The sequence below is a fragment of the Schistocerca americana genome, chromosome 4 (assembly GCF_021461395.2).
Source record: "Schistocerca americana isolate TAMUIC-IGC-003095 chromosome 4, iqSchAmer2.1, whole genome shotgun sequence".
NCBI lineage: Eukaryota > Metazoa > Arthropoda > Insecta > Orthoptera > Acrididae > Schistocerca > Schistocerca americana.
The window spans coordinates 321,967,713-321,991,821 of NC_060122.1; the positions used below are offsets into that span (position 1 = coordinate 321,967,713).

The 24,109-nt window shown below is 42.9% G+C and overlaps 1 protein-coding gene across 3 annotated transcripts in view; it reads right to left on the reverse strand.

The window, feature by feature from the left end:
* LOC124612944 (very low-density lipoprotein receptor) overlaps window positions 1–24,109 on the reverse strand; it is a 611,819-nt gene that overhangs the window by 526,085 nt on the left and 61,625 nt on the right. For all 3 annotated transcript variants that reach the window (XM_047141452.1, XM_047141450.1, XM_047141451.1), the window contains exon 2: window positions 1,354–1,473. In XM_047141452.1, the coding sequence (XP_046997408.1) occupies window positions 1,354–1,473 (120 nt within the window). The remainder of the gene's footprint in view (window positions 1–1,353; window positions 1,474–24,109) is intronic.

Sequence of the window (24,109 nt, forward strand, 5' to 3'; positions counted from 1 at the left end):
ACCATCGCAGGCGTTCCTGTCTGTGATGCAGCGTCAAGGGTAACCGCAGCCATGGTGTCCGAGCTGATAGTCCATGCTGCTGCAAACGTCGTCGAACTGTTCGTGCAGATGATTGTGGTCTTTCAAACGTCCCCATCTGTTGACTCAGGGATCGAGACGTGGCTGCACGATCCGTTTAAATCATGCGGATAAGATGCCTGTCATCTCCACTTCTAGTGATACGAGGCCGTTGGGATCCAGCACGGCGTTCGGTATTACCCTCCTGAGCCCACCGATTCCATATTCTGCTAACAGTCATTGGATCTCGATCAACGCGAGCAGCAATCGCGATAGGCTACAATCCGACCTTTAGCAAAGTCGGAAACGTGATGGTACGCATTTCTCCTCCTTACACGAGGCACCACAACGTTTCACCAGGCAATGCCGGTCAACTGCTGTTTGTGTATGAGTAATCGGTTGGAAACTTTCCTCATGACAGCACGTTATAGGTGTCGCCACCGGCGCCATCCTTGTGTGAATGCTCTGAAAAGCTTATCATTTGCTTATCACAGCATTTTCTTCCTGTCGGTTAAATTTCGCGTCTGTAGCACGTCATCTTTGTGGTGTATCAATTTTAATGGCCAATAGTGTATATATTTTGACGGAACTGCTCATGAACACTTCATCCCTCCCGGCTATGGTCAATAAAGAACTCTATAGTCATGTTCTACGACATTTGAGGGAAGATATAATGAAAAGACATCGACAGAACCGGAGTACAAGCGATTTTGGGTACTCCACGATAGCCATGCGCGACCGTACTTGGCCTACATTATTACAGCATTTTTGACTGAACAAGGTGGCGAAAGTTCTCTACGCACAATACTAATGAAACATAGCTTTGCGGGTCTTCCTCTTCCCCCAAGATAAAAACCAAACCGAAGGGACGAGGACTTAATACATGAAGGTGTTCAAGCGGAAATGCTGAGGATACAGAACACACCGTAAGGAAGTCAGACTACCGTGATATATCTCGGAAGCAGTAGAAACGTTGACATCGACGTATTCACTTTTAAGGAGACTACTTTGTAGGTTCTGGTGTAGAATACGATCTAGGTAGGAAATTTCAGCTAAATTATTTCGGGAGCTTTTGTATCCCACCTCGTATTTACAGACTTCCGTGAGAACACGGAATAAACAGAATCACTAACTGATACAGTAATCCAAGCCATTTACACCTCAGAATGAGCGTTCTGCTATCAGCTGCAAAGAAACCCAAGAATCTAAGGCAACAGTTGGTGTGTGAAGAAACGACCCCGCTTTGGACTGCTCCGCCGTCACGCAAGCGCCGCCACGCTATTCCCCGGTACTCACCTCTGCAGACGGCGTTGGTTTCGTCCGAATTGTCGCCGCAGTCGTCTTCGCCCTCACACATCCACGTCAGTGGGATGCAGTGGCCGTTGGCGCACTGGAACTGCCGCAGTGTGCACGCACCTGCAAGCAATAGAGGGCTCGTCACAGCCAGTAAGCAGTCACAATTACAGCAGCTGCAAATATTTTACTCACACAGCGGTAGCACGCTTACGTAAAGATGAAAATTTAATAAATACAGGACGACACAGAAAAACGGGAACATTTCCACAATCCAATAAAACTAGATGTGATTAAGGAAAGGAATCGCATTCATAGTAATTGAAACCTTATAACTCTGCCATTTACGAAACACTGATGGTATTTACCATTTTTAAAAAAAATTACATCCTTTAGATGGCTTCCTCCTGTACGAATACATTCGTGAAACCTGCTGTTGAGATTCCTCATTGACCGCATCAACGTATCAGCTGGGATACTATGAATTGCCTCCCGAATATTCTCTTTTAATTCATCCAGGGTTCTTGGTCGATGCGTGTACACTTTGCTCTTGAGGTAACCTCATAATAAAAAAATCACGAACGGATAAATCTGGCGATGTAGGGGGCCAGGGAATGTTACCGAATCGTTCTTGAACGTTTGCAAAGTTGTTCAATGCAGATGTAACGAAAGTTCGTAACATCTCTACGTAACGATCGGCATTGACAGTTACTGTGTTTTTCTGTTCATTTGCGAAAAAATACGCTATGATAATCCCACGTGATGGAACACCACACCATACTGTCACTTTACTAGCGTGTAAAGGACGCTAATGAACGTCGTTAGTATTTGTGTTTGCCCAGTGACGGCAGTTCTGTTTATTCTCATAACCTGTGAACACATGAAAATGTGCCTCACCTGACATCCAAAACTTGTTTAGAAATTCATCGTCATTGTTTATTTTTGTCATTTGTTGATGGAATCCCAATCGTAACCGTTAATCATTGTCCTCCAGTTGTTGCACCATTTGTAGTTTGTATAGTTTATACGGACGAAATTTTAAATCAAGATCATGAATTCTACGAATACTGTCCCGAGACATTCCAACCACTGCTGGTTGCTTACGAATTCAACGCCGTAGGCTCCGTAAGACAGACCCGCGTATAACATGAATGTTCGCTGGAGAACGCACACTTCTTGGTCGTCTTGGTTTCTGCTTGAGGGCATATCCCAGTCTCCTCAAAGTTATAATCCCACATTTTATCACGTGTTTCGACAGAACGACATCATGACGCCCTAAATTATAAAAACCTCGAAATTCCCTTTGCACCGCTAGCAAGCTACCATTGCTTTTATAAATTTTGTGGCTAACACGCTGTTGTCCGTTCCACTGATCCATGATTACTGAAATGGCGGACTGTTTACTAGCTACCTTTCACGAACCCGCAGTGCTGCCATCTACCCATGGCTGCCCCAACTCATTTCCAAAATTCCCTTTATATTTTGTGTCACCCTGTGTAAGATACATTTCATATGTAGTTTTAAACTAGTACATGTTTTTATAAAAATGTTTTACAAGAATCGTATTTCATATACTGCTTTCGTACAGTGCGTAGGGGCTTGTTTTGGAATTTCCTACAACGTAATTGTTAACAGTCATCCTTTGTGTGCAGTGAAAGCGACCAATAAGATCAAATCCTATCTCTCAATTCTGTAAATGGCGACTGTGTAGCTGTACCCTATTTCTATTACATGACTGTACGAGGGGTACTAAAAAAAGCGGAATTATTTTTTAAAAACTATGTATTTTCAAACTGTTTAAAAAACGGCCTTTTGCCCCTCAAAATACTCTCCTTTATAACTAATACATGTCACACCGGTGCTTTCACTGTTCGAAAAAAATTTTGTAGTAATCTTTGGAAATGGCTGACAGCTCTTCCCGCGTTTTTTCTTGACTACTTCAATTTTGTCAAATCGGTCTCCTTCCATGGCCTTTTTCATGTATGGAAATGAAGTCGCACGGAGCCAGGTCAGGCAAGTCAAGTGTATGGGGCAGTGGAGCCATGCCATTTTTAGCCAAAACTGTCTCTCAGAGCTGAGTGCGCAGGTGCGTTGTCGTGCCGGAAGAACCAGTCTCCTCTCTGCCACAAATCGGGTCTTTTCTGACGAGCGCTGCTGTGCACTCTTCTTAAAACTTTCAAATTATCTGTCGACAGTCTGCGAGTGTAAGCTCTCTAATTTTTTCAATATATTCGCCTATTCGGGCAGTTGATAGACGTTCAGAACGAGGCGCATCATCAATCGACACATCGCTTTTTTCAAATCGAGAGAACCACTCCTACACTTGAGTTTTTCCCATTGCATCATCTGTGTTCAACATTAAAACAGATTCAGCAGCATTTTTACCGAGTAGAAAAGAAAATTTCATAGCTGTGCTAACAACAACAGTCATTGCAAATTAACAGAAGACGGCAGGTCGACAACACACGCGGCATTGAACTGCAATGAGTTGCTATACACCTCTAGAGGCTGAAATGCGTGCTACACAAGCTCCGCCCAGGGCGGTGTTATTCCGTCTTTCTTTTTTTAGGTGCAAATTTGTTAATGTGTGTAATATATGTCATCGTTACGTCTCTAAATGCTTCTAGTTTTTATCTGATGACTTAGGCAGCCATCCACGGCAATTTACAGCATGCAGTTTTTCTAATATACAGTTTCTGTATACTTCGCCGTTATGATTGCTTGGTGTAAACTACTTCGGTTTATTCCATTGTTAAACAGAAGTGTGGCCTTGCTAATTTAGTTGTAACTGTCATGCAGAGCAGACCGCCATCTGGTGGTAGCTCTCAGCACTAGCTTCCGTAAGATTCCAACTTATCAGTCATTATTTCAGCGAACATGGCATTATACAACGAAGAGGCAAGATGCGGCATGTTTGTTTCTTGGTCGTGCTATTCGTATTCCAAGTTGTGTATACTTTACAACAGCACACCTGGCGTTTCATTGTAATGCCTGGAGTTTCTAATGGCGTCCTTTTACTTAAAATATTACTTATTAGAGGTATTCGTTATTGTATGTTGGCTTTCGACTGTATCGGTCCATACGAACAGAATTTTGTGAGCGTTGTTATTTTACAGCATATTTTATAGTTCTCATTTCTCATTTGATACAATGGTGTTAGCGTTGTATGATGTAACAACCACTACTCTGTTTTATGGGTACGCAATTTTTATCTTTGGACCTTTGCGTGTGCCCTAATACATTTTTATATGATTGTGAGTCTGTAACCTCTACTTTTTTTTATGGATCTGAGGATTGTAACACATACTGCCGAAACTAATAATCCAGTAATTCTGTTAACATATGAGTCTTGGCAAGTAAACTGGTTTTCAAAAGAAAATTACAGTGCAAAGTTACGAAAAGCTTACTTGTCTCGACAAATCCTATACGGCGCGAGATGTGCATGGAGTTTTGGTCACGACGTATCGCCCTAACAAGTGTTGCACTAACGGCAGGAGCTCTGCGAAATGTATATCTCTGTTAGCATGTGCACAGTGTTTGACTAACTGTGTTCCGAATGAAGCGTAATGCGCAGAACGAGTCCTATTTACACTCTCACGAAGTATTACAAAAAACGTTCATCCGATTTTACACAACTATCTTCTACGACCTACGTGAATGAAGATAGAAAATTGCGGGGAATTTTAACCAGCCGTTAGCTACCGCTTCATGTGGTCGCCGGTAGGAGTCTCTGGGCCTCGCTTGCTCGTTTATTGGCTAGTGCGCGTCGTGTCGAAATGGCGGTGACACAGTAACGAAACGCGTCTTACCTTTAACGTTGTAAAAGACTCAATTCAGTTACTACTGCATGCGGCGATTTTAGACGAGTGAGGCCTAAATAACGGCTTGGTCGCGAGGTTTGTATTCATTTCGCATAATGTCATTGGTGTCCAAGGCCGATCTCACAGTATGGGACTTTCTCTACGTGAATTTTTGGAAGACTCCGTCTGTGCGTCTCCCCTCACAGATGTGGATGTACTGCGGCACCGAATGAGACAACGCAAGGCATGCTCCTTAAAGTATCGCGCGAGACTATGGTCTAAACCTTTGTCGTGCGTCCGATGGATAGCGCGTGAAACATATGTGGAACGTAGATGCAAATTTTCATACTAAACGTAATTCCGAAACTTCTTCTAAGATAAATAGTGCACTCAAGTGACAGAAATGCCTTCGTAAACGGGGTCGGTTCTTTTGAAATAAAATCTCTGTAGTCTTATGCCAAAATTAAAATTCATCCCACCGTTTTGTCTTTATTGAAGCAGAAAATAATGTCTTGTGAAATATGATGCTTCTTTATGAAACACACAATAGTTTGAAATCTACGCTGACAACAATTTACGTAGCATCGGGTACCAAATGGATGGGGCGTGTGCATGCCAAAGGCGATAAAATACGATACAGTCTAAAAAAACATCGAACATCCTGCACGAACATGTGGTACGGGTCGAAAATATGACAGGAACCTGCATTTTATGACGTCACTGGCTCTGGATCCTGTAGGGTCTATCTTCCCTGTTAGATGGTCAGCAACAGGCCCAAACAATATTTGTTAGTCTGCAACGAAGCCACTCTGGTACAATGCAATGAATTCACACATGCAAGATGTACTCGTTTACATTTATGACAGAGAGAGAGAGAGAGAGAGAGAGAGAGAGAGAGAGAGAGAGAGAGCGCTAGCTAGCTCTACGTTGATCTTTCCAAGAAGCTTTCTCTCTGATCTAATAGAATGAATCACAACCGATACTTTAGTTCACATAAAAGCTGGAGTAAACTACGTCTGCAGACTAGCTAGTGAGCAATAACACTTTCCATTAATATATTACGTTTGTCGTCTTCCATGGGTTCCGAAAGAGTTAACTGTTGTACAATGACATGACTACTTGACGGAACAGTATTGTAAATGTTGATGCTGTATTTCAAGCATGTTTATTACACCACAACCCGAGGCAGACCTAATACAGCTGTGGTGGTTTTTATTAATATTTGTACTATTCAGTTGTGGAGCACAAGATGATAAAAATTATTGAAGAGTAATCACAATGCTAATTCAGCTTACAAAATTAAACTCGTCGACGAGTTTCTGGTAAGATATTCAATTCAGTAAGAGTTGCGACAGAAAATAGTTAAATTCAAACTCCGCTGCATTACCTAACTAACTTTTAATATGTTCTAGTTCGTTGCTAGCTACATGTGGAACAATTTATTTCTTTTCTTAACTAATGTTAACCCAACTCGAAATCCTTCCAGTCGTCGTTTTTGGTCCTAGTGTTATATATGTGCTTTTCGTTATGTTTTTAAGAAAGATATTGGTGATGACAAAAGACATTAATGAATACATATATAGAAAAGTAGCGGTCCAAATACACAGCATATGGTAGAGATCTCACCACGCTTTCCCACAATCACTAGTTTCGAAAACTGAATACTCTTCTTACGTTTCCTTCTTTGGGAACACGATTTTTATAGCTTCTGGCATTCTATGATAAATATTTTTCAGTATGTACTAAATTTAGTCAAAATTCAATGATAATCCATTTGCCCTGAACCACGTCTCTTCGAATATTTGATTAACTGCCTCTCAACCATTTCGTTAGAACACCAACTGATCTCAAGAGAGCCGCACTATTTGTTCCGTGTTCACTGCTTCAAATCAAATTGATCGGCTTTCCCATCACCGCGCCGTGTCTTAACCAGTGACGAAACGGCGAAAGATCTTTATCGAGAAATTCTATATACAGTAGAAGTACATTTACGCCAACTATTCGGTGAAGATAATGTCGTTGTCCATCAAAACGCACATATTGTAAACATTAGGATCTCTTTAGCATAACTTAAGATGATTTAAAAATTTTAGTAGGTATGGAGGATTGAAGGCAACGTTCGTTTCAAGTCTTTCCCTACCCTTCCTAATCTAAAATTAAATATACCAGTCTTTCAGTAATTCGACCAGAATAGTAAGAAGCCTTAATTTCTCATGCTTGAGGTGACTGCTAACCGAGTTCCTGTCTATTGAGACAGTGGTATCATCCACAGGAAGGTTTAAGCTTGTGATTACAGTAAGAAATTTGTGGAGGCACCCACCAGTTAAGACCAAAATATTCGCAAAGATGGTGCGACAGGAAGGAATTATTTGGCCTTCACTGGCGTGTTGTCCAGTTACTCGGGCGGCCTTCGTGTCACGTCCTTCGCCGGTTAATGAGCTCGTGCCACGACCACGCTGAGGCAGCACACGTGATTTTCCACTCCGTCAATGCACGACGAATTCTGCTGTCTTGTCAACACCGTGAAGTTTGAGGCAAGTAGAGATTTAGCGAGATCTTGTTCTCCGAAGAATTAAATATACGAAATCAAGGATGAAGTAGTTGCGTTTAACTACCATGCCTCCGTATAATTGCACGGCGATGACATGAGCTACGTAAAACATTATTACAATGTATGTCACCGCTTCATTTAGTAACTTTCCTCTTGGTACTCCAACAGCTAACAGTTGATACACGAGTCGAGTTTTCTGTAAAGATATTAAGAAGCTTGCGTCATAAAGTACGAAGAACAACAATGAAATTTTCTTCGCGATCTGCAACGTTGGCGATACATGCTCAGTCTATAAAAATTACACCTCCTTAAACCTGTATATACACATTGGAAATACGTAAACATGTAAGTATTAAAAAATCTGCAGCATTGACGGCAAGGCCGCGACTGATGTAATGAGTAAGTCAAGTTTATGGCTAATACTGTAACGATAAACCACATGTAGTGGCTATTATTAATGTGGTGGATTAATATGATCGCTTGGTGACGCAGATTTATTTTTTCAATTTTTTCTATATTGTAACAAACAAGATGCGCCCTGTTCTGCATATTACCATTAACATGCTGACGCACATTAACATCTTCGGTAATTGCCTGGCAAGCTTTTAAATGGAGTCCTCAGTATCTGACTTGTTTTGAGACGTCTATAATAAAACATTTTATGAGAATAATAGCAGCCTATTTTACTTCTAGATTCACTACAGGGAGGCACAAGACCGCAATTACCGCTAGCTTATATAACATGAAATCATTTAGTATATTCAATAAGTTTATCAATTAAAAGATCTGTGATTGCAGTGCTGTGGAATGTAGTCTCGTGAGTTTCGAAACGGAACGCAAGGTCAGGTATGTGTAACATTTCTGACTCTTGGGGGTCATTGCTTTATCCCCGCGTTTCACGTAACTGTTGGTAGAAGATACACTAGCAGACCAATGACCTCAGAAGGTGGTGTGAGGCAAGAGCGCCAGACGCTGCTACTTGGATACAGCATAGTTGTGAAACTACGCCCACCGTATAGATCTGTGATCTGATCGGCTGCTGTAATTAAAGACGGTGCTATCCTATGGGAATCAATTTTTACTAAATCAGTACTCAGGTTTTGCTAATAATGTTGTAGAAATCATTACGTAATCAAAGCATTTTATTTTCCATATTATTCAATTAACAGTAGTATTAAAGAGCAGAATTACTTCGTGCGTTATCGACTGCGCTACGAATGAGCGAGCAGCTAAGTGTTTCGCGCCGAACGATTCAGTTCAGCACTGAGCGCCAAGTTTGACGAGATGGTGTGCGCCTGTGAGAATCAGTTCAAACAAGTGTAATTTGGCTTGTGGTACTTAACTGCAAAGTGCTAAAGAACTTTTGACTAACGAGAATGACTGCTGATTTGCCTGCGATTAATGTAGGCGTACACATGATTAAGCAGCATTGTTCGGTTTGCTGTTTCATCTGACGAAATCTTTATAATTAGAACAACGGCCGGCATCCCTACAAACTAAGGACCTTGTTATTTTGGTGAGAATGAGCCTGCTTCATTGCAGTCCATTAAAGCCTACAAGCAAAAAAAAAAAAAAAAAAAAAAAAAAAAAAAAAAAAAAAAAAAAAAAAAATGGTTCAAATGGCTCTGAGCACTATGGGACTCAACTGCTGTGGTCATAAGTCCCCTAGAACTTAGAACTACTTAAACCTAACTAACCTAAGGACAACACACATCACCCAGCCATCACGAGGCAGAGAAAAACCCTGACCCCGCCGGGAATCGAACCCGGGAACCCGGGCGTGGGAAGCGAGAACGCTACCGCACGACCACGAGATGCGGGCTACAAGCGAAAGCTGCTAACACAGTATCTACGTGCTACCTCAATACTACAACAGTAATTGAAGATGCTAGCTTCACGGAAATATTAGAAATGCTGCGTCTTCTTCTGACGTGGTGAGAGACAGTACAAATGGATACAGTTACATAACGTCTGTGGTGACGTAGAGGACGGAATCACTTACTGATTCTTGTTGAGAATAGGTAAAGAGCGTTACATAATGCAAGAACTACACTTCTCTTATCTAGTGCAACGAGGAGCCGTCACACATTTGGTGGCCTTCACCGTGAAACTACACACTGACAAAAGAACGTCAAACCCCTACATATCCCTCTCAAATGCCGACTTAACCCGAACTCGGACGAAATTTAGAGGGTTTTCAGGGATATTTTCTGAGTATTTTGGTGAAGGATCCAGTGGTCTTCTGTAACGTTTACAGGGTAACCGCAAATCGTTTTATTTCTTGCCTCCGTTTATCTTTGTACTACGTTCGAAATATCTCCTCCACAATAGTGCTAATATCTGCGGAATGCCATGTGTGTCTTGTATGGAGAGAGACTTGGTCCATTCACTCGCGGTACTTGCCCTTGACAACAATAATGCCCATTTTACGCTTCGCCTTCAGTCTTGTGATCTGCGGTGATCGGTTCTGCCTCGGGTTTGTTTCCCAGGCAGAGTTCGTTGTACGATAACAGGCACACAAATCAGTATTGATACATTTTACTGAAGGAAGAGTTGGCCATGGTGCCCGTCACGTACTGTGCACTGACAGAACAGATTGAGCATAAAAAAGTAAAAAGTATGCATTTAAAAGTACGCATTTAAAAGTATGCATTTCGTACTATGATTGTTTCACTACTATATTACGTTGTACGCTTTTGTGACGCAGTGTGTAACGTATCATTTGTTTGGCAGCAAAGGGGCAAATGAAAACGATAAAGATTATTGAACCTGCTTAATAGTATGCAGTGCGTAAGTAAAGGTTTGCCATGTGAAGGATACATCACACACACAAACACACACGTACACGTACACACACACACACACACACACACACACACACACACACACACATGATGGAATCGACACTGATGTCTGTCTCGCCGACTGAGCGCCATTACTATACTATGCTGCGTTCTGTTTATAGCAAAGTAACGAACCCAGTTATTCATGTGAGACACGCACACACAGCAGCACACTCCAAGCTATATGTTAAAATCCAGTTTAGAATGAACAGCCGGAACACATTTTGCGTCATATACGTGAATGAAAAAAAAAAAAAAAAAAAAAAAAAAAAAAAAAAAAAAAAAAAAAAAAAAAAAAAAAAGGCATTGAATCAGATGATGCAACTATCGCTCTTTTAATTTGATGTCTCCTACATTTACAGTTTCCAAGTACAGCGAGTAATATATCTTACGTAGCGAGCGAGGAAGACGTCAACGTAATTAGGCTTCAACCCGAGCGTGTCTATAGTAGAGCGCGTGAGTTTTAAACATGAGTTAATTTATGTTGACTCAACTCTTCGTTTTTCCGTAACCTGCGATCTTGCTTTAAACTTTAATTACAACTTGCTAACGAGTTTTGTTACGCGAGAGCTGCCTCTCAGCCTGCCACGCCCCTCCGTTTGACGGTGGCGGTGACGGCACGACGGCGGACGAATATTCGTACGCCTACGCATCGAAGCCGGCTTTGCTCGCAGCAGAAACTTTCACTGAGGATCCCGTCGGAATTCCGGAAAGGCGTAAAAACTTTTTAAATGGGCTCTATGGCTCACCCAAAGATAATGAGATGTTTACGCGTTACGAGCCACCAACTCTGCGAGAAGTTGTTGCGCATACAATAGAGTCTGTCGCCATGCAAACAGAAATGCTTCCAGACGACCATTAAATTTTCTTCGAATAACTGGAAGATTTCTCGCTGCGCCACCTCCCATTCTTTCAAACAATGTCTTCATTGTCCTTGGGGGAAAATAGGGACCCTTTGTTAACAGTTCGATAAGAGTCTTCGGATCTGTTCCATAATCAATGGTCTACGCCATTAAGAAACAGTACCTGTTGCCAAAATATGCTGTTCTACAGCCCTCTGGAGAGTTATAATGCATCAAAATGATAATTGTAAATTTACTTCGACCGTCATTCAGATGAGACGATATTTCGCTTTCTGCGTCATGAACAGAATGTTGACTGCGATATACAATTTCTTTGAGCCTGCCTTTATGAGGAATATTGTTTATCTTGCATACAAAATTGCTAAGATACTGTGTAACTTACCTTTTTCTCTCCGTACAGAGTGTCCAAGAAGAAAAGGTTAGTATTTAAGATTATGACAGCGACGATCATTCGAAGCAAACACAGGCTCTGCAGTGCGTATCCTAAGAGCTATGTGTAATTGTCCAGTAGAAGACATGTGTTTCACATTGGCGAAAATGAACAATTGCTCATAGCTCTTTAAGCATGAATTTTCGACTCCATGTTTACTGAACAATTTTTTTCTCGTTTTTGTCTGTATCACCATCTCTCAAAATATGGAAAGCGAAGAGCTTGCAGAAGAGATTCGTTTCACAATATCGAAGCTGAAGTGCGCATAGCTCTTAATGTATGCTTGTTAGTTCCCTAGTTTAACCTTTCCTGTCGTAGCCCCGACTAGTGACAACTCCTCCTGGAAGAGTCTATTTAGTTTTTTTAATGTTAATTTGTCCTTCCTTTAAACTTCTTGCATTAGACAATTGCCTGTTGTGTTACTGGCCCACTGCTCAATTTCCCCCCCCCCCCCCCCTTTCAGGTAGTCCCCTAAGATTCAGAGAGGTAATTTTGGATTACTTATTCTATTAACTAACCCTCTATTTTGTTCTGTTGTCATAGAATGTTTCCCAAAATGTGCATGTCGGAATATTTCCTTATATCATCATTCGTAATGCTGTCTTGCCTTGTACATCCTTTCACCGCTCAGAGGTACCTCATTTCTGCTGACTGACCACTTTTGACATATGACAGTACTCAACTTAAGACAGCTGCTTATACAATATTAATTTATTTTTGTTTTGTTTTATTCTTCGATTGCCTTTTTAAAGTACCACGTTAACTAATGTGTCCATTTGTGTCTTATACTTAAAATCACACGTATTTTTGTTTCCATCACAATTAAGACAAAACATAGCCCTGAAGGAAATGATGTAGTGATTAGAGAGTGGTTTCTTGGCTGTATTTTACTTCGCGGTTTCTGTTCACTTTCTTGTTTCAATATTCTCTAAAACTGTCTTGGTATCTGCATCTACGTTACTATAGAGAAGTTTCCTCAGTCGCAGAACCATTTCTTATGTTGAGCATTTTATACTAGCTGCCAATTTTTTTAAAGTTTACAAATATTCAAACCAATCGTAGCTGCATCTTAAGTTAGAAGGCAGTTATGCCCCCTAATGACGAGACATTGTAACCTCACTGTGAAAGAAAATATTTTGCGAAAGGTAACACAAGTATGCTGTTTATTAGTGTGGAGACGCTGAGCATTCTAATACCACTGCTTTACACAAAGCACTTTGTCAACGCGAATGTATACTATTATCGTTACACGCCTCTCACTTTACTGCTCGAAGCGTGGCATTTTAAAAGGAGCGATAGCCTCTTGTTCTCCTGGTTAAGAAGGACGTCTTAATTTCAGAAGGGACAGTATAGCCTTTGGCGTAACTGGAAGTCTCTCATTAACAGGAAGGATCAACGTTAAAGCTTCGATATTAGTTTTAGCTAGTAAATGCGAGTGCTTGAGATATTCCGTAAGGTCTTGGGGACATTTAATCTCGCGAACAACGATGAAGTTAGTAAGCTACTTTTAACAAGATGTCAGCTTAACTGAGGACTATGTAATTCGGTAACCTGTGAACTGAAGATCTACACTCGCTACCAGAGTTGCTTGAGAGAGGAAAAGAAAGGACTGTACCTACCATGTAACGCATTCTACGGAAAATAAATGGGGCGCGTCGAAAGAATTTAGCCTTACGAGAATGTGCTCCCTGATCTTCTTCAAACGTACGTCATGGATATCGTACCAATAATAATAATAATAATAATAATTGACACTTGTTCAATTACCCGAAAGTTCCTAAATGCAATGTAACATATACCGTACAGTTAAAAGGAAGTCACGCTTGATCAAGGTCCGCGTCACCTTCCATTTTTAACCAGACATAACGTCTGAGACAAGAAAGAAATAATAACGTCTGAGAAAGACAAGAAATAATAATAATAATAATAATAATAATAATAATAATAATAATAATAATAGTAAGTCTTTTTTGTACCTTCGACAATCTCTGCAGAGAAAGCTACTTCCTAAATCACACAACTGTAGCTCTAATACCAGCATACATTATACTGAAGTAATAAAGTAAAGTAGTCATGACCCCCTCAAGTGTGGTCTGATCATCATTGCACATTACCAGCCATGGGGCTGTTGGTGGTGGTATGACCTTAGCTTTCTCCGACATTTCAACAGCGCTGGCAATTATCACTGTCACGAATTCTTTGTCAGAGCTGAAAGAACAAATACACCAAAATCCTACGAATGAGAAGGACCTTAGTGTTTATTGACTGACAATTAACAGTGAGCCAAAGGCTGACGTAATATCAATGGGAAAGTTGCCTGTATATCGCAGTTACATCGTCGATGTCAATGTCAATGGTATCATGTTACGAGCATTCGCTCTGAAGTTTAAGCATGAGTAAGCAAATCAGCAGGGGTCTTTATTGACCGTAACTTGCTTAAACAACCCGGGAAAATTTTTTACCAACATATCTGAGAGGGGATCTGAACATCGTTCCTTGAAAGCTAAACCAAAGGTCTAGCTCGGACGAAGTGGATGACTGTATAAAAACTTGGGATTCGAAGTTGTTATAAGGCGGATGTTTCCATGGAACGCCTTACCGCTGAGACGCGGTGGACTTGTGTAACACTCATGCATTACATGTTAGCAACATATGCGAGTCAGCATAACATGAGAGATATCCGATGCCTCCGCGTGACACTGGTGGGTTCAGACGAATGACTCACTGACGTTGCAGTACGAAATCGAGGTCAGAGGGATAAGTTGATAGGAGCTGCTGTGTCATAAACGGTGATGAGTGAGCAGCGGCGACTATCAAAGTACTGGCCGAACCCAAACTGCCGGTTAAATCATTATGGAAAGAGTAAACTTATTTTAATAAGTAGTAATACAATACATAGGAGATCGGTCACCAGTCGAATGTAAAGAGTGTAGCAAAGAAATCTTACTGAACACAAATGTAGATATTATAATTGAATAGTTATAGTATTTTGTTTATTCAGGGCATCTCAGCAGCCAAATAGTCTGAGAACCAAGCAACCGTTGTAACAATTCGACCTCAGCACAACTGTAACAATGGTTATATCCATTTCATTAACAGATATTGTTCAACGATTTGATGTTCAGCATTCTGTGTAGTCTGCTTGGCACAAAAACCAATAGAAAAAAATTAGGGCCGTGCCTAAGACTGAAACGTAGGCAGCGTGTCATTTACCTGTGAATTTATCGGTTATCTGCGGCTCATACATCTGAGTGCGATGGAAGTTAATTCTCATGAAAATCTACATCTACTATCTGAATGCAACAGCTGGAACCTTTTGTGGCGTTCGAATCCTTGACATGTCAGTTGTGACAATCCTGACCTCCGACAGCCACACAGAATGTACAGGGAAGATACTTATTTTATAGCTGAGCTATAGTCTGTCCAGATATTTAATAATAGTGTAAACTTTACTACACAGGGTTCTTCTACCAACACTAAAGATTACAATTTCTCCTTAAATCATGCAATGGAAGGCATCAATAATGGGCGAAAATTTTTCAACCATATCCTTTTAGACAAACACTTAAATAATAGCAAAACAATTGCCAGTTTCTTCACTTCGTAAACTCGAGAATTTCACAGATTAAATTTCACCTCTTTCGTACTACATTCTATTTCTAGTGATTCACGAAGTTTCCATTTCTGTCAAACTTCACACACAGAATCGGACCCAATATCAAATCCTAGGGGGCACTTTTAGGGCAGTTTTCTGTACCATAAAAATGGAACATTCTAACTTTAAACGTTACGTCCTGTCACTTTTATGTATTGATCGCACTAAAAACTTCCAAAAAAATCTTTTAAATCTACTGAATGAACTCTGTGACCGATTAGATGCACCCAATATTCATTTCAGTATTCTTGTGCTATGGACAAGGTAACTACAAAAAAAAAAAAAAAAAAAAAAAAAGAGGATCACAATATCTTACGGCGCAGTGCATTCCTAGTCTTTGCAGGACTGCCGTTTCAGAGGTTTTTGCCCTCAAACTCTGCAGGTGTGGTAAGGAAGTTACACTTTTTCGCTTCTTACTTTCGCACGTTCGCAGGGCGCGCAGTCATTTCCGTTCACACGCGGAAATTCTCGCCTACTGCCGTTCCGCGAAACTGAATCTGCAGGTAAATAAGTTCACTAATTAGCGGAAATGAAGCGGCGTTCGTTAAGGCGGCATTCGCGAGCGCCGGAACTACACACAGGCCGGGCGAGGCGGAGGCGGGACGAAGGCGAAACTGCGCAGGAGCTCTTCAGTGTTTTTGCGCAAACTGTCGCCCCCCTTCAAAACAACTGCTCTCCACGAATTCCTAGCAATTAACGCAAAATTCAGAGCGGCGCCGGTGTTTTCGCTGTGCAGTTCTTGGGAGACTGTACCCTTACAAGAACGAACCCTCCCTCCCTCCCTCCCTCCCCAACTCTCTCCCTCTCCCACGATGCATGCAGGTGAACGTGCCGCTTGTCGAGTGCGGACACAGTGCATCAAGGTGCACAAATTTTGCTTGTTAGCTGGTACAAACTACAGAGTTCGTACTAAGGGGCTGGGATGGCAGGGTACGATGTCATATTGTTTAGCTGGCTCCTAACTGGATTATTATTCAAGCCGACCTAATCTGAATATTGCTTAATCATGCCAATATACTTATTCGCAGAAAAAGTACGGAACTCTGATACTACAGGGTGGCGCCCGAAATGTGTTATTTTGTTTTTTAATATAAACTTTATTGTCAATACAATCTGAAAGGAACATATACAACAACGAAGAGCCGTCCATGGAGATTTGCTCTAACTCAGCACATGCTCAATATGTCCATTTCGTTTCCTCACTTCCTTCAAACGAACACTGAAGTTAGTGGTTACCCTACGGCACATGTCTTCCGCAATTTCACTGCAAGCTTGAAGAATAACTCTTCTGAGCTCCATTAAATCACGCGGACGTTTCGGCAAAATTTTTTCCTTTAGGTACCCTCAAAGAAAAGAGTCATGGATTGAGGTCTGGACTACTGGGGTGCCAATTTTGTCCGTCATTGAAGCGATCTGGAAACCTGAGTGAAATTATCCGCATGTCGAAATGCTCGTGTAAGAACTCCAACACAGTGTTTGCAGTATGTAGCCTTGCTCCATCTTGCATGAACCACTGCGCGTTGAAGGACAAGGCAGTAGCAATAAGCTGTGGAATGAAGCTATTGCGAAGCATGCTCAAATAACGCTCGCTGTTCACAGTTTCTTCAAAGAAAAAGGGTCCAATATGTCCGTGACTGGAAATTGCTGCCCACGCTGTAATCCTAGGAGCATAATGTTGTCGTTAATGAAGCACTTGTGGGTTTTCAGTGGCCCAAAAGCGTACATTTTGTTTGTTAACCACACTGTCTAAATGAAAATGCGCCTTGTCTGAAAACCAAACATTGTTGATAGTTTCTTCCCTATCCTCCGCCCACTGAGCAAACAGTAGTCTCTGCTGCTTGGTTCTTCAGTGAGCTTCTGCGCACAGGTCATCTTGTATGGGTACATATGGAGGTCACTTTTAAGAATGCGTTGAACGGAGCGTCTGGATATTCCCAGTTGCACTGCTGCCTTTCTACACGATTTCCCGGGACTTCTCTGTACAGCAACTCGTGCCGCTTCAATATTCTCCGGCGACAAACAGGCTTAGGCCGACGACGCTTCGCTTCCGAAACTGTTCCTTCCTGTACAAATTTATCGTACAACTTGTGGATGATCTTGCGAGGGATCCATCGTGTGTTAAACTGTTGTCGAAAACGCCTCTGAGTCACAACAAGGTTTTACGTTTCATGAAACACAATTGCCGATGGTTGCTGTGTCGTCAGTCTGCCATTGTCAGCCATTGCTGCTTACTAGTCTCCTAGCGGCAGTATCGTGAATTACACGTCATTTCGTAACTCATTTGTTTTTTTTCCAAGCTCTGCTGGTACTGCTGTAGAGATCCCAGCGGGATATCTAACGTGCATTGTAAACTGTGATAGAAACAATTGGTAACATTTCGTACGCCACCCTGTAGAAAAGAGAGGAAGAGAATATGGTCTTTGGAAAATTCTCCTCGACAATAATGAATTTGTAGCGCAACCAGCAGTGGACGTACCTCTGAGAGGGAGTCAAAGGTGTATTTATCACACCTCGATTAGCTATCGGCGCCGTACGTAGCCTTCAAAACGGCATCTGTAACGGAGGTGCGTTCCGAGCAGAGAGCTTTTATTGAGTCTCTTTTGGCGGAAAATCACAGCATTGCAGATATTCATAGGCGCTTGCAGAATGTCTACGGAGACCTGGCAGTGAACAAAATCACGGCGAGTCGTTGGCCAAGGCGTCTGTAATCATCGCAAACTAGTCCTATCTCCCGCGTATCGGTCGGCCGCACACAGCTGTGACTCCTGTCATGTTGGAACGTGTGGATACTGTCATTTGAGATGATCGACTGGTAACAAACAAACACCTTGTTGCACAGAGGGAGGTCTCCATTAGTAATGCTGACACATTCGTCCACCATTTGGTTGGTTGGTTTAAAAGGGGGGAGGGACCAAACAGCGAGGTCATCGGTCCCTTGTTCCGCGTAGAACAATTACCCAAGGGAAAGAAGAAAACAAAGAAGACGTACGGCACAATAACAGGAAAAAGCAAGAACCAGAGGAACGACAGGACAACAAACACTACAATGGCCAAAACAGGACAAGAAAACCAGCGACGCAAAAAAAAAAAAAAAACAGAGGAGATTAAAAACAAGAAAGCAGATTACCATGGCTGGCCGACCATGAGAAAGGAGAAGCCAGCCACTCTGCAACACATTAAAACTTCCGCCATAAAGGAGGATACAGAGGGACAAAGGAGATGCGCTAAAACTCAGATCAATTCATAAAACCCACCCTCACGAATAAAAGGTAAAACTAAAGCTGGTGTTGAGGCGTTGTCGCTCAACACCGAAGGTAGGGTGCTGGGAAAGTTAAAAGTCCGCCGCAGAGCGGCTCAAAGTGGGCAGTCCAGCAAGAGGTGGAAGACTGTCATTTGGGAGCCACAGCGACACTGAGGTGGGTCCTCGCGACGGAGGAGGTAACCATGTGTGAGCCACTTATGGCCAATGCGGAGTCGACAAAGGACAACTAATTGCCAGCGAGAAGCCCGCAGGGAAGGTGGGGCTGGGTTCCTCGTGGCCTAACAGAAGACGATAAAGAGTAACGAAGGACCATCTGTACGGAAATCCTTGCTGATTAGGATGCCGGTGACAATTTTTGTCGAATAGCGTCACAGACGATGACACGTGGGTTCATCAGTTCGAACCAGAAAGAAAACGGTTATCCATGAAGCCGCGCCGCACCTCCTTTCCTCCGAATCAAAGTTAAAAGCCGTACCTTCAGTCGATGAAGTCATGACGTTCTTCTGGGACTCTGAGGGGATTACTCTATGTTCTCCCTCATTTTGCACCGATCGACTCTGCAGTGTATTGTGCTACCCTCTGTAAATTGAAGGAACGACTTCAGTGCTTTTCTCGCCACAAATAAAGCAAACTAATTTCTCCATGACAATGCAAGGCGTCACAGATGTCTGCGTACCCTGGAGGAGCTCACAAAACTTCGTTGGTCTGTTCTTTCTCATCCACACTATAAACCGGATCTCGCACATGCAGGACATCCATCCGTTTGGCCCAATGAAGGATGCATTCCACGGGAAAAAGTACGTGGACGAGAGTGAGTTTACTGATGCAGCAAGTCTGCGACGTCGACCACTAGAGTCGTACCACGCGGGCATGTAGGCCCTGCCAGTAACGTTGCTCGAGGTTGTCGGATTGACCAGAAATCGTGACGAAAATAGGGTTTTGTAGCCAGAAGAGTGGATAATAATATTGTTGTTGTTGTTGTGGTCTTCAGTCCTGAGACTGGTTTGATGCAGCTCTCCATGCTACTTTATCCTGTGCAAGCTTCTTCATCTCACAGTACCTACTGCAACCTACATCCTTCTGATGCTGTTTAGTGTATTCATCTCTTGGTCTCCCTCTACGATTTTTACCCTCCACGCTGCCCTCCAATACTAAATTGGTGATCCCTTGATGCCTCAGAACATGTCCTACCAACCGATCCCTTCTTCTGGTCAAGTTGTGCCACAAACTTCTCTTCTCTCCAATCCTATTCAATACTTCCTCGTTAGTTATGTGATCTACCCATCTAATCTTCAGCATTCTTCTGTAGCACCACATTTCGAAAGCTTCTATTCTCCTCTTGTCCAAACTATTTATCGTCCATGTTTCACACCCATACATGGCTACACTCCATACAAATACTTTCAGAAACGACTTCCTGACACTTAAACCTATACTCGATGTTAACAAATTTCTCTTCTTCAGAAACGCTTTCCTTGCCATTGCCAGTCTACATTTTATATCCTCTCTACTTCGACCATCATCGGTTATTTTACTCCCTAAATAGCAAAACTCCTTTACTACTTTAAGTGTCTCATTTCCTAATCTAATTCCCTCAGCATCACCCGACTTAATTTGACTACATTCCATTATCCTCGTTTTGCTTTTGTTGGTGTTCATCTTATATCCTCCTTTCAAGACACTGTCCATTCCTTTCAACTGCTCTTCCAAGTCCTTTGCTGTCTGACAGAATTACAATGTCATCGGCGAACCTCAAAGTTTTTATTTCTTCTCCACGGATTTTAATACCTACTCCGAATTTTTCTTTTGTTTCCTTCACTGCTTGCTCAATATACAGATTGAATAACATCGGGGAGAGGCTACAACCCTGTCTTACTCCCTTCCCAACCACAGCTTCCCTTTCATGCCCCTCGACTCTCGTAACTGCCATCTGGTTTCTGTACAAATTATAAATAGCCTTTCGCTCCCTGTATTTTACCCCTGCCACCTTCAGAATCTGAAAGTATTCCAGTCAACATTGTCAAAAGCTTTCTCTAAGTCTACAAATGCTAGAAACGTAGGTTTGCCTTTCCTTAAGCTTTCTTCTAAGGTAAGTCGTAAGGTCAGTATTGCCTCACGCGTTCCAGTATTTCTACGGAATCCAGACTGATCTTTCCCGAGCTCGGCTTCTACTAGTTTTTCCATTCGTCTGTAAAGAATTCGTGTTAGTATTTTGCACCTGTGGCTTATTAAACTGACTGTTCGGTAATTTTCACATCTGTCAACACCTGCTTTCTTTGGGATTGGAATTCTTATATTCTTCTTGAAGTCTGAGGGTTTTCGCCTGTTTCATACATCTTGCTCACCAGATGGTAGAGTTTTGTCAGGACTGGTTCCCCCAAGGCCGTCAGTAGTCCAATGGAATGTTGTCTACTCTGGGGGCCTTGTTTCGACTCAAGTCTATCAGTGCTCTGTCAAACTCTTCACGCAGTATCGTATCTCCAATTTCATCTTCATCTACATCCTCTTCCATTTCCATAATATTGTCCTCAAGTACATCGCCTTTTGTATAGACCCTCTATATACTCCTTCCACCTTTCTGCTTTCCCTTCTTTGCTTAGAACTGAGTTTCCATCTGAGCTCTTGATGTTCATACAAGTGGTTCTCTTATCTCCAAAGGTCTCTTTAATTTTCCTGTAGGCAGTATCGATCTTACCCCTAGTGAGATAAGCCTCTACATCCTTACATTTGTCCTCTAGCCATCCCTGCTTAGCCATTTTGCACTTCCTGTCGATCTCATTTTTGAGACGTTTGTATTCCTTTTTGCCTGCTTCATTTACTGCATTTTTATATCTTCTCCTTTCATCAATTAAATTCAATATTTCCTTCTGTTACCCAAGGATTTCTACCAGCCCTCGTCTTTTTCCCTACTTGATCCTCTGCTGCCTTCACTACTTCATCCCTCAAAGCTACCCATTCTTCTTCTACTGTATTTCTTTCCCCCATTCCTGTCAATTGTTCCCTTATGCTCTCCCTGAAACACTGTACAACCACTGGTTCTTTCAGTTTATCCAGGTCCCATCTCCTTAAGTTCCCACCTTTTTGTGGTTCCTTCAGTTTTAATCTACAGGTCGTAACCAATAGATTGTAGTCCGAGTCCACATCTGCCCCTGGAAACAATTTAAAACCTGGTCACTAAATCTCTGTCTTACCATTATATAATGTATCTGATACCTTTTAGTATCTCCAGGATTCTTCCAGGTATACAACCTTCTTTTATGATTCTTGAACCAAGTGTTAGCTATGATTAAGTTATGCTCTGTGCAAAATTCTACCAGACGGCTTCCTCTTTCATTTCTCTCCCCCAATCCATATTCACCCACTATGTTTCCTTCTCTCCCTTTTCCTACTCTCGAATTCCAGTCACCCATGACTATTAAATTTTCGTCACCCTTCACTATCTGAATAATTTCTTTTATCTCATCATACATTTCTTCAATATCTTCGTCATCTGCAGAGCTAGTTGGCATATAAACTTTTACTACTGTAGTAGGTGTGGGCTTCGTATCTATCTTAGCCACAATAATAATGTGGCCTATTGGAATCCTGAATAAAACAAACCTGCTTTCAGAAGGAAAAATGTGTTGCATTACTTATACACTCCTGGAAATTGAAATAAGAACACCGTGAATTCATTGTCCCAGGAAGGGGAAACTTTATTGACACATTCCTGGGGTCAGATACATCACATGATCACACTGACAGAACCACAGGCACATAGACACAGGCAACAGAGCATGCACAATGTCGGCACTAGTACAGTGTATATCCACCTTTCGCAGCAATGCAGGCTGCTATTCTCCCATGGAGACGATCGTAGAGATGCTGGATGTAGTCCTGTGGAACGGCTTGCCATGCCATTTCCACCTGGCGCCTCAGTTGGACCAGCGTTCGTGCTGGACGTGCAGACCGCGTGAGACGACGCTTCATCCAGTCCCAAACATGCTCAATGGGGGACAGATCCGGAGATCTTGCTGGCCAGGGTAGTTGACTTACACCTTCTAGAGCACGTTGAGTGGCACGGGATACATGCGGAAGTGCATTGTCCTGTTGGAACAGCAAGTTCCCTTGCCGGTCTAGGAACGGTAGAACGATGGGTTCGATGACGGTTTGGATGTACCGTGCACTATTCAGTGTCCCCTCGACGATCACCAGTGGTGTACGGCCAGTGTAGGAGATCGCTCCCCACACCATGATGCCGGATGTTGGCCCTGTGTGCCTCGGTCGTATGCAGTCCTGATTGTGGCGCTCACCTGCACGGCGCCAAACACGCATACGACCATCATTGGCACCAAGGCAGAAGCGACTCTCATCGCTGAAGACGACACGTCTCCATTCGTCCCTCCATTCACGCCTGTCGCGACACCACTGGAGGCGGGCTGCACGATGTTGGGGCGTGAGCGGAAGACGGCCTAACGGTGTGCGGGACCGTAGCCCAGCTTCATGGAGACGGTTGCGAATGGTCCTCGCCGATACCCCAGGAGCAACAGTGTCCCTAATTTGCTGGGAAGTGGCGGTGCGGTCCCCTACGGCACTGCGTAGGATCCTACGGTCTTGGCGTGCATCCGTGCGTCGCTGCGGTCCGGTCCCAGGTCGACGGGCACGTGCACCTTCCGCCGACCACTGGCGACAACATCGATGTACTGTGGAGACCTCACGCCCCACGTGTTGAGCAATTCGGCGGTACGTCCACCCGGCCTCCCGCATGCCCACTATACGCCCTCGCTCAAAGTCCGTCAACTGCGCATACGGTTCACGTCCACGCTGTCGCGGCATGCTACCAGTGTTAAAGACTGCGATGGAGCTCCGTATGCCACGGCAAACTGGCTGACACTGACGGCGGCGGTGCACAAATGCTGCGCAGCTAGCGCCATTCGACGGCCAACACCGCGGTTCCTGGTGTGTCCGCTGTGCCGTGCGTGTGATCATTGCTTGTACAGCCCTCTCGCGGTGTCCGGAGCAAGTATGGTGGGTCTGTCACACCGGTGTCAATGTGTTCTTTTTTCCATTTCCAGGAGTGTAGAATGCCCTTCGCATCTACATGACCACAATCATGGTAAAGATTCAGATCCTACGCCACGTACCGTAGCGCGCCCCCTAGAGAAACCAAAACAAAACTTAACTGCACATTGATATAGCGCGGTTTCGTTCCATAACTCGTTTTATGCATCTGGAGTGAAACAAAGCTGTAATAACACATGTTGAGTTGACTGAAGTACACGGCAACAATGCACCATCAAGTGGCACTGTCAGGCGGCGCAAACGCTTGCAGTAATTTCAAGTAAGTCTGAATGATGTGACCGACCCTATCCCTAT